At 38.4% G+C, this 13,162-nt stretch overlaps 1 protein-coding gene across 1 annotated transcript; it reads left to right on the plus strand.

The window, feature by feature from the left end:
* Positions 1-2,093: 2,093 nt before the first annotated feature.
* Positions 2,094-3,049, plus strand: LOC110576532 (olfactory receptor 6-like). Its single transcript, XM_021685720.1, is given in 2 exon segments — positions 2,094-2,259; positions 2,262-3,049. Coding segments are annotated over 2 exon segments (954 nt in total).
* The last annotated feature ends 10,113 nt before the right edge of the window (positions 3,050-13,162 follow it).

Below are 13,162 nucleotides of genomic sequence, written 5' to 3' on the forward strand. Positions count from 1 at the left end.
TTCACTTCTCTGCACGCATCCTACCTTCCAGAAAGTGGTCGCTTTTCTGTTCAGAGAGTTGTTGCTATTCTTTTCTTCGATCCCCTGTTCAGTTCATAGGTGTTCAGAATGGTTTGATCCCTATCTAGCTGAATTCCTGGGAACAGATGAAATTTAGGTCTCCTACTCCTCCGCCATCTTGCTCCTCCCCCCTTGAAGTTTTCTTCATGCTTTAGTACACTCTGAGTATTAGGGCTCCTTTTGTCCATGGCAAGTCGCTTATTATGTTACTCTTTTGTTTTCTATGATTCCTAGAATATCAGACATGAATGAGTATGCATTCACATGTAAAACTTCCTTCACAGTCTTGTTTTGTAATTGTTCCAATTTAGGCTAGGTCTTCCTTACTGCCTCACGATGGGCAAAAATGACCTCCCCGAGAGAGTTGTTAAAATTAATTAAAGGAAAATTATTTTTAGTAGAGAAAGAAGTCAAATTTGAGTTCTATTTTACTGTGGTAATTTTTCAACACATATAACCAACTACTTTATTGGAGATCTAGGGGCTTTGGCCCACACAGTATATAACAAATCAGAAGTCACTACTAAACATCTAGAAAATTCCATATCTTGTGCTCTTCAGGTCCCTAAATTCTGCCTTTCCCTTTCCAGGTCATCTCTATTGGTGTCCTTGAAAAATATGTTTCTCTTTTCAGATTAATTTTATTTGTAATGTCAAGCAAATTTTTTTTATTGGGTTCTTTTTTTCCCCTTTTTTAAAATTTTAAATTCAATTAGACAACATATAGTACATCATTAGTTTTTGATGTAGTGTTCAATGATTCATTAGTTACATGTAACACCCAGTGTTTAAACTTTTACCTCTACTTTTCTCTTTCTTCTATCCCCACTTGTGAAGAAAGTATTTTTAAATTTCAATTCTCTCTTCAGATCCTATTGTGCCCTAGGAAACCCAGGACTCTTCTGAGTTGTTGAAGTTCCTTACTCTCCACTCTCAAGGCGGCTCCTTAAATGCAACTTGTGCTCAGCAGTGTCCATATTGAGGAGAAGTTTCAGAGTCAAGGAGTAAGACAGAATTAATCAGGTAACACTTCTGGCAGTATAAAAATTTTGAACGAGTCTTTGGAGAGGGTATAGATGAAATGTACAAATTAATTTGAGATCAAATGTGAACTATTTTATATGTATATATACAACTATTATATATATATATATATATAATTATCATTATTACTATGAGGAGCCATCTAAAAAATCAAAATGTATTTAATTACTTAATAGAGCAGACATTTCTTCATTTAATTTTTTTTTTTAAGATTTTATTATTTATCTGAGAGAGAGAGGGATAGAGCACAAGCAGGGGGAGCAGCAGAGAGGGAGAAGCAGGCTCCCCGCTGAGCAGGGAGCCCGATGCGGGGCTCGATCCCAGGACCCTGGGATCATGACCTGAGCCGAAGGCAGACGCTTAACCGTCTGAGCCACCCAGGCACCCCTTCATTCAATTTTTTAAGCCATGGGCCTAAAAATAGGCAACTAATTGGTAAATAGTTTTGCCAGCATTTTCAAGAGACATACTATATAGCCAAGGAGTAGGCCAAAGCCAGAAATTCTCCTATCAGGAGGGTGTTTTCCAGTTAGTATTCTGCTTTCATTTTCTCCAGAATTTGAACTACTCTGCTTCCTTGCCTTGCCCTAGACCATCCTTGGCACTTATTCTGATCATGATGGTTTCCTGCCTTATAGCTGCTTGTGAAATCTGGAAACACGCTGATAAGGAAAGTATTTACTCCTAGTACTATCTGAAGACCTCCTTCTGACCGAGATCTGAAGGCCTAAATCCTGAATCTGACTTCATGATTCTGCTTTGAGATTCTTAACTTTGTGTCTGTGGTGGATTTATTTTCAGGTCCTGTTCTAATGTCTGGAGAGGATCTTGTGGCCTCTCGTGACTCTCAAATCACACCCCAGGACCAGATTGTGGTACTAGGGTTAAGTTTAATGATAAAGTACCTGTAGTCCGAGGGCACCTTGCTGCTAATGTGGATCTCACTAGCGCTATTTTCATTAAATCCTTTGTCTTTTGGTGTCCTGGCCATGTCAAGGGAAAATATCACCCATATTAGTGAATTCATCCTGGTGGGCTTCCCTACTTCCCCTTGGCTACAAGTTCTGCTTTTCCTCCTCTTCCTCATCACCTACCTGTTTGTGCTGTTGGAGAATTTGGTCATCATTCTCACTGTATGGATCACTGGGTCCCTGCACAGCCCATGTACTATTTTCTGGGCACCATGTCCTTTCTGGAGACTTGGTATGTATCTGTCATAGTCCCCAAGATGTTGGCTGGATTCCTACTTAGTCCCAATACCATCTCATTCCTGGGATGCATGATCCAACTCTATTTCTTCGTCTCACTTGCCTGTACTGAATGTGTGCTCTTGGCTGCCATGGCCTATGACCATTACATGGCTACATGTTGTCCTCTTTGTTACCCAGCCATGATGACCACAGGATTTTGTGTGCAGCTGACAATCAGTTCCTGGGTGAGTGGCTTCACCATCTCCATGGCAAAGGTATACTTCATCTCCCAAGTTGCTTTCTGTGGCAATAATACCTTGAACCATTTTTTCTGTGATGTTTCCCCCATCCTCAAACTGGCCTGCATGGACTTTTCTATGGCTGTGATGGTAGACTTTGTGCTAGCCATTCTCATCCTTGTGTTTCCTCTCTCAGCCACTGTCCTTTCCTATGGCTTCATTGTCTCTACCATTCTGCACATTCCCTCAGCCACTGGGCAGTGGAAAGCCTTCTCTACCTGTGCCTCTCACCTTACAGTGGTGGTCATCTTCTATACAGCTGTGATCTTCATGTATGTCCGACCTCGGGCCATTGCTTCATTCAATTCTAACAAATTGATCTCAGCCATACATGCAGTCTTTACTCCAATGCTCAACCCTATTATCTACTGCCTGAGGAACAAGGAGGTCAAAGATGCCATCGGAAAAAGCATGTCAAGTGGCCAAGCCCTTTTCTTGAAAGATTCTCTTTGCTAAAGAGACTTAGACATTCCTTCTCTTTTCATTTGACTTAACCTCAAAACACACCTACATTAGGTGAAAGTCTGTATTTTTAAACATACTGACTTAGTACACAATTAAAGGATAAGAGGCCAGATATCAAAGAAAATCTCCTTTACATTCAGGATTTAATTAAATGCTTCCTTTTATAATGCAGTGAGTGAAATAACCAGAATTTTATGAGACATGCATTGGTATTGGAGTTATAAAATAATTTTATTTTTATGAAGATGCTAAGAAATAATCAGTCATTATCCAACTAGTTTTTAGAGTTCTATTGGTGAGATTTCTCCATTTTGATTTTGTTTTGTTTTAAAAGCCCTCTCTGTCTTAGGAGGAGTACACAAAAAGAGGTTCTGCAATCACCAATTTTATGGTTAGGATCTGTTTATTGCTTCCTAGAAGGCTAGGGGCCTGGTTCCTTTTATAATAATTGATGATATCTCACTGTAATTACTTTTTTGAATTTAAGGAAATATGAAAGATAACTCCTTTTAGGATGTAATAGAAACACCATAAGATAGACAACATGGCAGAGAGAAAACAAGATTAATATACATATGTGTGTATACATATGTGTGTGTGTGTTTGTGTGTGTAGTTATATATTATTATATACAATATTTATATATAAAATATATAATTTTATAATACAAAAATGTATAAATATAGAAGTTCCAACAAATTGTATGTATAATATATAATTTCATGCTTAAATTTCTTCCCTCATTGGAATTTCTACATATATAATTTTTTTAGATATAATAGAGTCAGCAGCTAGACCTTCAGAAAAACTAGTAGCAATTCATTAAAGCCCATTCCTTTTCAAGTAAAGGAAGCATTGACATTGACAAGAGGTCATAAAAGTGCTTTTGCTTAGATGGTACTTGGCCTGGATGTGCAGGATTTTCCCTCTTCTCATTTGTTTTCCTTTTGATTTTAGAAGGGTGGATGCAATATCTTAGTATATGCTTTCATTCAGCCATTATAAAATGATAGGAGAGATGGATTCTGTCTGGCTCAGCAACAATACTGGATGAGTGAATTAATGAAATATAGTCTGCCAAGAGTTTAAGGATTGCAGGCATACTATTTTACCCCAACCCTTTGGAAACCACATTTCATAAGTTTTAATTGGGTTATTGATTTAAATACCCTATTTGCTTTATTTTGACTTTATTTACATTGTAACTACATGGTCTTTCCATTTTGTATTAAGTTTTTATATACGGTCACATGAGATTGTTTTAATTTATTTTATATAGATTATTATATTTTATAGACTGTGGTAGTTTCCAATTTATCTAAACCTGTTACAGTCTCCTGGCCATCATTACTTTAGCCTAACAACTGTATATTCATAATGATATATACCATTTTTCTTTAGTCAAAAAGAAGGGTTATGGGCCATGGCCTTCACACAGGCCCTAAAAATAATACAAGATGCTCTATTTTGAATCATAGAATTTCTTAACCCAATGTTAGAATTTTCAAGTCTTTTTATCAAAAGAGAGCAGTGTTATGCTATATATATTTCTGCTCAAAAATCATTTGTTAATTCCTAATAGACAATTAATGCTATTTTGAAATCTCACAAGTTTATTTTTTATTCTTTTTTTTTAAAGATTTTATTTATTTATTTATTTGAGAGAGAGAATGACAGAGAGAGAGAGAGAGCACATGAGATGGGGGAGGGTCAGAGGGAGAAGCAGACTCCCTGCCGAGCAGGGAGCCCGATGCGGGGCTCGATCCCGGGACTCCAGGATCATGACCTGAGCTGAAGGCAGTCGCTTAACCAACTGAGCCACCCAGGCACCCCTATTTTTTATTCTTAAAATTCATTTCAATTCTGGTTAAGTAGCCTTGTGGTCATTTATTGTTGTAACCTCAAGTATCATCTATATTTATAACCTGACATTCCTTTTCTAGTCTAGACTGTCTGATTTTCAAGTTTTCTATATAGCCATTAGATCATTTGTTATACAAATCCTCTGTGAACTTACTTATCTTCTACTTTATTTGATGAATTTGATTTCCAAGAAAGTTAACTTACTGTTCCCATACAGTGCATTGTTTTCTCCATTTATGATGTGTTTGCTTTTCATATTTCTTTTACTTTAAAATACTTTACTTTTAAATGTTTAAAACATTCAGAAAGTAGAAAAATAGTAAAATTAACAACTTCATCCACAACTCAGATTTTAAAAATTAAAGATCAAAAGCTGTATGTAATTAGATTTTATAATTATGCTACATATTTAATGTTGTACTCCAGTTATATTACTTTATTCAAAACTGGAAGAGTAGCATTCAAAAAGGGAAGACAGAATGACCTGTAGCTGAGTAGAAATCTGCAGAGAAAGAGATGGATAGGAAAAGGCTATGATTTTCCTGGACAACCATCAGACAGTGAACCAGCAAGAAAGTAATAGATAAATTGTCAAAACTGAGAGTAGCAGGAAGTTTTCCAGATGACTAAATTGGTAAAATTTTCCCTTTATTGCAGAAAAGTTTGTATTGGATGTACAAGTAAGACTTGAACCAAACAGAACCAGTAGGAGATATAAATTAAGAGATTTATTACGTGGAGCTGGCTTATCCAGTTGTGGGGGCTGGCAAGGCAAATCTGAAATGTATAGGTCAGGCTGTCAGAAAGGGCAGCCTGGAAGTCTCAGGCATGAGCTGAAGCTGCTTCCCCACAGGTGAAATTTCTTTTTCATCAGGGAAGTCTCAGTTCTGCTCTTATAGCCTTTCAACTGATTGAATCAGGCTCCTCTAGATTATCTAGAATAATCTTCCATACTTAAAGTCAACTGATTATAGACTTTAATCACATCTACAAAATGCCTTCACAGCAACACCTAGATTAATGTTTGATGGAAAAACTGGGGACTAAAGCCTAGCCAAGTTGACACAAAAACTGACCACCACAGTCCATCTCTTGTCAACCTGGCACTCATACACATCTCTTTAAACCACACAATCTCCAAATCAAGACAAATACAAAGTCACACTTCCACCTACCACAATACAACTATCCTGTGTAAAACTGAAAATATGCTAACCCTTGCTCCAGAAGATGCAAAGTCCTTGGAAAATGTTTGCTCTTCTCCTTTGATATCCTATAACTTAAATATTGTGATATAAAGTTAATTTATTAATATATCTTATGTTAGGTGGTACAGGGATAAAGGAGATAAGAAAATGAAAACATATTTGTGATATATATAGATATATGTATATTTATATACCAAATATTATGTGTGAATAATTCATAATAGAAGAAATACTAATAACTATTAAACTATTACAAATCTCATTTCATTTCTGCAACTGCTCACAGGGTCTTAAGTAGTATTTGTGATTGACTTCTTCAACCACCCATGCCATATTCTTTTTGTTCTCAAAAAGCACCTCAGTGAACCGTGAGAGACTGTGGACTCTGAGAAACAAACTGAGGGTTCTAGAGGGGAGGGGGGTGGGGGATGGTTTAGCCTGGTGATAAGAGGGCACGTATTGAATGGAGCACTGGGTGTTATACGCAAACAATGAATCATGGAACACTACATCAAAAACTAATGATGTAATGTATGGTGATTAACATAACATAGTTAAAAAAAAAAAAGCACCTCAGTGGTTCATAGTTCTTTGCCAGGTAGGGTAACCCAAGACTTCATTTCTGAAAGGTCTGAGCCATTAGAAGTACTGCCTGAATTAGATTGTTATAATTTTCCATTAACTATAATCACAGTCATGGTAGTTCTAAGAGATACTCGAGATCTCTTGTATCCCAGACATATTCTTCCTTACCTCCATTATATAGTAGCAACCAATATCCCCTTGGATCAGAATCAATCACCTATTGATTTAGAGACACGAGAGACCAAAGTGGCCAGGTGGCAGTCTCAAATGACAGTTCAATGAAATTAGTGTATCTCCTAGTGGAAACATCCCTTCTTTTGGAACTAAGACCTCTAGACCAGAAAAGTCACAGGGACAGGAAGCAAAAATTTTACTAAGACTCACTAGGGGTAATAAGGAATGGAGCCACTCCCATTTTAACCCCTTGATTCCTGGACATGTGAATATTGGTATTAGGAGAAACAGCATTATATATTGGATGCCGATTCAGAGCATAGACAGCATCCTGGAGGACATTACTCCAGGCCTACAAAATATTGCCAGCTAGCTGGTACTGTAACTGCATCTTTAAAAGGTTTTTCTACCATACGATCTAACCAGCTACTTCAGTGATGGTGGAGAACATGTTAAGATCAGTGAATTCCATGAGGATGGGCCTATTGCTATAGTTCATTTACTATGAAGTATACTTCATTTATTGATCAGGAGCAATGCTATGTGAAATAGCATGACAGTGTATAAGGTCATTTTGTAAGTCCACAGATGGTAGTCTTGACAGAAGCACTGCATTTAGGAAAGGCAAATCTATATCCAGGGTTAGTGTCTCTTCCAGCGAGAACATAGTGCTGCCCCTTCCATGTTACAAGTGTTCCAATGTAAGATCCATGACAGAGGGATAGTTGTCTATTTTTTTCATTGCTATATAATTTAGCATCTTGCATCTAGCACATAGGAGTTCAATAAATATTGAATGAGAAAATTTAAAAAGAAAACAGATCTATGGAGGGAAAACAAAGCAGAAAACTCTGTATGCATTTGTTCTAGTTAATTTACTCTGAGATACTTATTTATGTTCAGTGAAAGGACTACCTCTTGGGGAAAGATTAAGATAGCCTTGCTTCCACAGCTTTTCTGAGACCATGTGGGATCTTCACTATACCCTGGGACTTGGAGCAGATTGGTAGTACTAGCCCAAGGCATGGTCACTAAGTGCACAGTCAGAGATGTGAAAATGGCCCTCCATGTTTCCTTTACAGGTGGAGGGTTCCCTCTGGGCCAGCAGAGCTCATTTACTGGGAGGAGAAAGCAGAGGTGGAAGGTCAGGAATCACACCTAGGGGATTTATTAAAATCCTGTCTCCTAGACTACCATTTCCAGTGAGGGAACATGTCAGCTGGGGAGAGATTTCCCTTTAAATAAATAGAAGGTCAAAGTCATTGTCATCACACAGGAAGGCAGAAGAGCCATCCTCAAAGACAGGGTCCTGGAGGCAGCTGGATGGCTCAGTCAGTTAAGCATCTGCCTTTGGCTCAGGTCATGATCTCAGGGTCCTGGGATCGAGCCCTGCATCCGGCTCCCTGCCTGCTTCTCCCTCTGCCTGCTGCTCCCCCTGTTTGTGCATGCGCTCTCTCTCAAATAAACAAATAAAATCTTAAAAAAAAAAAAAGAGAGAGCCCTGGCTCACTGTGGCTCCCAAGGAAAGTGAGGCCAGGCATTGGAAGTTCTACTTTTGGGTCTTCCTCTCATATCCTCTTTCTTGGATTTTTCTTTTATTAAGCTTTTCCTTCAGAGTGCAGTAGGAGTGAAAGTGTTTTTAAAAGTCTAAGCAGTTAACAGACACATGAAAAAATGTTCATCATCATTAGCCATCAGGGAAATTCAAATCAAAACCACACTGGGATACCACCTTACACCAGTCAGAATGGCAAAAATTGACAAGGCAAGAAACAACAAATGTTGGAGAGGTTGTGAAGAAAGGGGAACCCTCTTACACTGTTGGTGGGAATGCAATTTGGTACAGCCACTTTGGAAAACAGTGTGGAGGTTCCTCAAAAAATGAAAAATAGAGCTACTCTATGACCCAGCAATTGCACTACTGGGTATTTACCCCAAAGATACAGGTGTAGTGAAAAGAAGGGCCATATGCACCCCAACGATCATAGCAGCAATGTCTGCAAGAGCCAAACAGTGGAAGGAGCTGAGATGCCCTTCAACAGATGAATGGATAAAGAAGATGTGGTTCATATATACAATGGAATATTACTCAGCCATCAGAAAGGATGAATACCTACCATTTGCATCAACATGGATGGGGGATTATGCTAAGTGAAATAAGTCAAGCAGAGAAAGACAATTATCATATGGTTTCACTTATATGGGGAACATAAGGAATAGCATGGAGGACATTAGGAGAATGAAGGGAAAAATGAATGAGGGGAAATCAGAGGGGGAGAAGAACCACGAGACTGTGGACTCTGGGAAACAAACTGAGGGTTTCAGAGGGGAGGGGATGGGGGATGGGTTAGGGAGGGGATGGGGGATGGGTTAGTCCAGTGATGGGTATTAAGGAGGGCACGTATTGCAATGAGCACTGGGTATTTTATGCAAATAATGAATCATGGAACACTACATCAAAAACTAATGATGTACTGTATGGTGACTAACATAACATAATAATTTTTTAAAAAGTCTAAGCAGTGATCTCAGCCTGACAATTCCTCGGTGACTAGAAAAATTCCTTCAAAGGGTAACTGGGTCAGAGAAGCAGTCTATCCTAACTCTTACATAAGAGGAGACAGGCAACCTCTTGTTCCTATGTGAGTCTTCTCTCAGTAGTGCTGGCCATTCAGATACAAGGCTGCCCATTCTCAGAGGGGTCTGCAAAGCCAGAAGAATGGGAGGGCCTTGAATCGCTGATCTCACATACCCCCTCACAGCTGGTACCTTCCCCAATACTGGCAAATCCACCTTTTTCATCAATTTCTATTTGCACTCCTTAGCTCCCTCAAACAAGCTACTACATCTTACAGTAAAATCTACCAGCAGTGTCTCCAATCCATCTGAGGTAATGATTTTATCTCTGTTTGAGGGGATATTATGAAGTATGTGTCTGTGAATGATTAGGAATTAGGCAGGATCCAGTTAGGAAATGTGGCTGGTTAGGAACCAATACCTGTCCCTTTGACCATCTCAGTAATGTTAGTCTCGGTAATGAACACCGCAGTAATGTTGGTCTCTTCATTCATTCATTCATTTAACTAATAATCATTTAAGATATTCTATAATTCAGACTCTGTGCTGTATGTTGAACAAACACTGTGAATAAGACACAAACCCTGTATTTAAGGATCAATATAAGAATATTTAAATGTAATAGTCAAGGTAGCTGCTCACTCTGCGAGAAGCAAGTTAAATTTCTAGGAGGTAGTGGCAGCTAATGTTCTGGAGTAACCAGGAAGATTTGCCAAGAAAAAATGATCAAAGGTATGAAGGATGGGATGAGAGGAAAGAAATGAAGCATTCTAGGCAGAGGGACATGCAGGTGCTAAGGCCTAGAGACAAGAGAAAACAGTTTCTTGGGGAATTCCAAATTGATCACTATGGAGGGAAGTGGGGTTTGGATAGGGATGGAGGAGTGAGGGGAGGCTGGGGTCACTGTAAGAAATGAGGCAGGACAAATCAGAGGGGGAGACAAACCATGAGAGACGATGAACTCTGAGAAACAAACTGAGGGTTCTAGAGGGGAGGGGGGTGGGGGGATGGGTTAGCCCGGTGATGGGTATTAAAGAGGGCACATATTGCATGGAGCACTGGGTGTTATACGAAAACAATGAATCGTGGAACACTACATCAAAAACTAATGATGTAATGTATGGTGATTAACATAACATAATAAAATAAAATTAATTTAAAAAAAAGAAATGAGGCAGAACAGATCAGCCTAGCCAGATTATGAACTTTTTTTTTAAAGATTTTATTTATTTATTTGAGATAGGACAAGAGTTTGAGAGGGAGAGAGAACAAGCAGGGGGAGCAGCAGGCTCCCCGCTGAGCAAGGAGCCCAATGCAGGACTTGGTCCCAGGACCCTGGGATCATGACTTGAGCCGAAAGCAGACACTTAAACAACTGAGCCACTCAGGCACCCCAAGATTATGAACTATGTTGCATAATATGCCAAGAAGGTTGGAGTGGATCTTGAGAGCAGTCATGAAAGTATGTTAAGTAACAGAGTAACATCAAAGTTGTAATATTAAGATTTCTATAACAGTGCAGAAATGAATTGCAGGAGATAAAACTGAATCCAGGGAGAAGCCTAGTAAGTTAGGTGACCTTGAGGTCATGACTTCCTCTCAGTTCTCTTTCTCAACGATATATATAAATTTAAAATCCATCCTCAGTGTTACCCCAAGGACTTAGATCATAGCCTTCTTTTCATTCCCTAGTTGTCATTATTTTGGATGATTTTAGTGTCCATAGGAATGATTCATTTTAGTTCCATAGTTTTAAAACTCAAATAACTTACATGTTTAGATAATTTAAGTCACCCATTCCAGTGGGTGAAATATTTCTTCACTTTTCTTTCCTGCCCTGTGGGTTTAGATGTCCTACAAAGTCTCTATCCTTTACTTATACCTCCTTCACATTGTATTGTGAATATCTGTTTATTAAGGATATGTCTTTCCTTTTAGACTGTGAAATTCTTAAGAATACTGATCAAAAATTTTTGCTCATCAAAGTACTAGGTTACCACTAGGCACCAAACCTATATTTCACTAGACAAATATAAATGCTTTTTGAACATTGACTGAGTGGCAAATTTTTATGTTGTATTAATATTGTCAGGCTTGGATATCATTTTGCATATGTTGTATGGGATTGTTGTTTCCTGAGAACCCAAAGTCTCCCCGATGTTTGCTGACTCCTGAAAGAGCTCTCAAAATAGCCCTCACAAGAGAATGTCAAAATTAAATAATGTATTATATATATGCCCTAAATTAGTGGTTTGAAGGCATTTGGAATATTAAGGTGAACTGTTGGAGGTCCAATGCTATGCAGACCTAATATTAATTAGAAAGGCTATTATACAGAAAGAATTGGAATGAATCAGGTAGACACCAGATATGCAGGGAAATTTTTGAATCTATCATTATGCTTAAAGAAGAAATTTGACACCAGGAGGGCTGAATAGCTTAACATTATATACTAGCATATTATAAATATTACATATTTTGCTTCCTGTAAATAGGTTTGGAATATTCTATTCATGATCTAGAAACTTCTGTTGGCTTAGGATCAATTTGAGTCTTTTGTGAGCTAGAATAAAATTATTTTTATTTATTCTTTTAAAATAAAATTATTTTAAAAGAATGGGTTTCCCCTACTGATATACAAAATATATGTAGCTTAGAGGTTTTTGTCTTGAGGCAAAGTAATATGATGTGATTTAAAATTCTTTATAAGATGGGCTGAATAACATGGCAGTTAAGAAGTGTTCTCTGGCACCGGATTGTCTGAGTTCAAATTCTTACTCTGTCATTTAGTAACTGTATAATCCTAGAAAGCCAGATAATATCTCTGTGCCTGTTTCCTTATCAGTAAAGTAGATTTAATAATTCATCCACTTCATAGGATTGAAGGAAGAAAGCTCTCAAAATAAATCTGGCACATAATGAGAGTTTAATATATTTTCTCTACTATTCTGACATTAATTCTTTGGAGCTTGGCCATAACCTATGATATATAAGGTACAGGACTCCAGGAATAGCCTCAGACACCTCTCCAATTGCCCCTTTTCTTTTGGAATTCACCATGCTGATTTGGAGGCGACAACAATGGGACAGAATTGGCAGAGATATTTTAATATTAGAGTTTAAAATAACTTTTTTTGAAAATTTGTCTTTGAAGTAGACTTGTGTAAGTACATGACCTGCCTACTGCATGTGAGTCAATAAAGTGTCCTAAGTCTCTTTAGGATAAGTGGAATTGGCACCAGTAGCAATAAGAGCAAAGTCTCTCCAGTCTATAAAAAAATAAATAATAAATAATTAAGGACTAGGAATACTGAGTAAGGATCTGAGCTTATTGCAAATATCTAGCCAATCACCAATTATTGTTGTTTCTGCTTCCAACATGTATCTTGAATCTATCATGCTCTCTGAACAGAAAAGCGACCACTTTCTGGAAGGTAGGACGTGCAGAGAAGTGAATCCGAGGCAATATTCGGGAGGACAGACAGCGGGGGAGGGGCCTCCGTCAGCTGCTTCTGGCAAGTGATAGAACCACGGAGCATGAAATCAGAACTTTTAGAAGTCTGCTCCGCTGAGGGACGTCACTCCGGTGGCTAAGCGGGGGGTGGAACCCCCGCAGGACAGTGTGGTCTCAGGACCCTCGGGGTCACAAAAAGACCGGGGGTGCCTGAGTGCAGCGGAGCTCCCAGGTAACGGAGCA

This window comes from Neomonachus schauinslandi, chromosome 11, assembly GCF_002201575.2.
Source record: "Neomonachus schauinslandi chromosome 11, ASM220157v2, whole genome shotgun sequence".
NCBI lineage: Eukaryota > Metazoa > Chordata > Mammalia > Carnivora > Phocidae > Neomonachus > Neomonachus schauinslandi.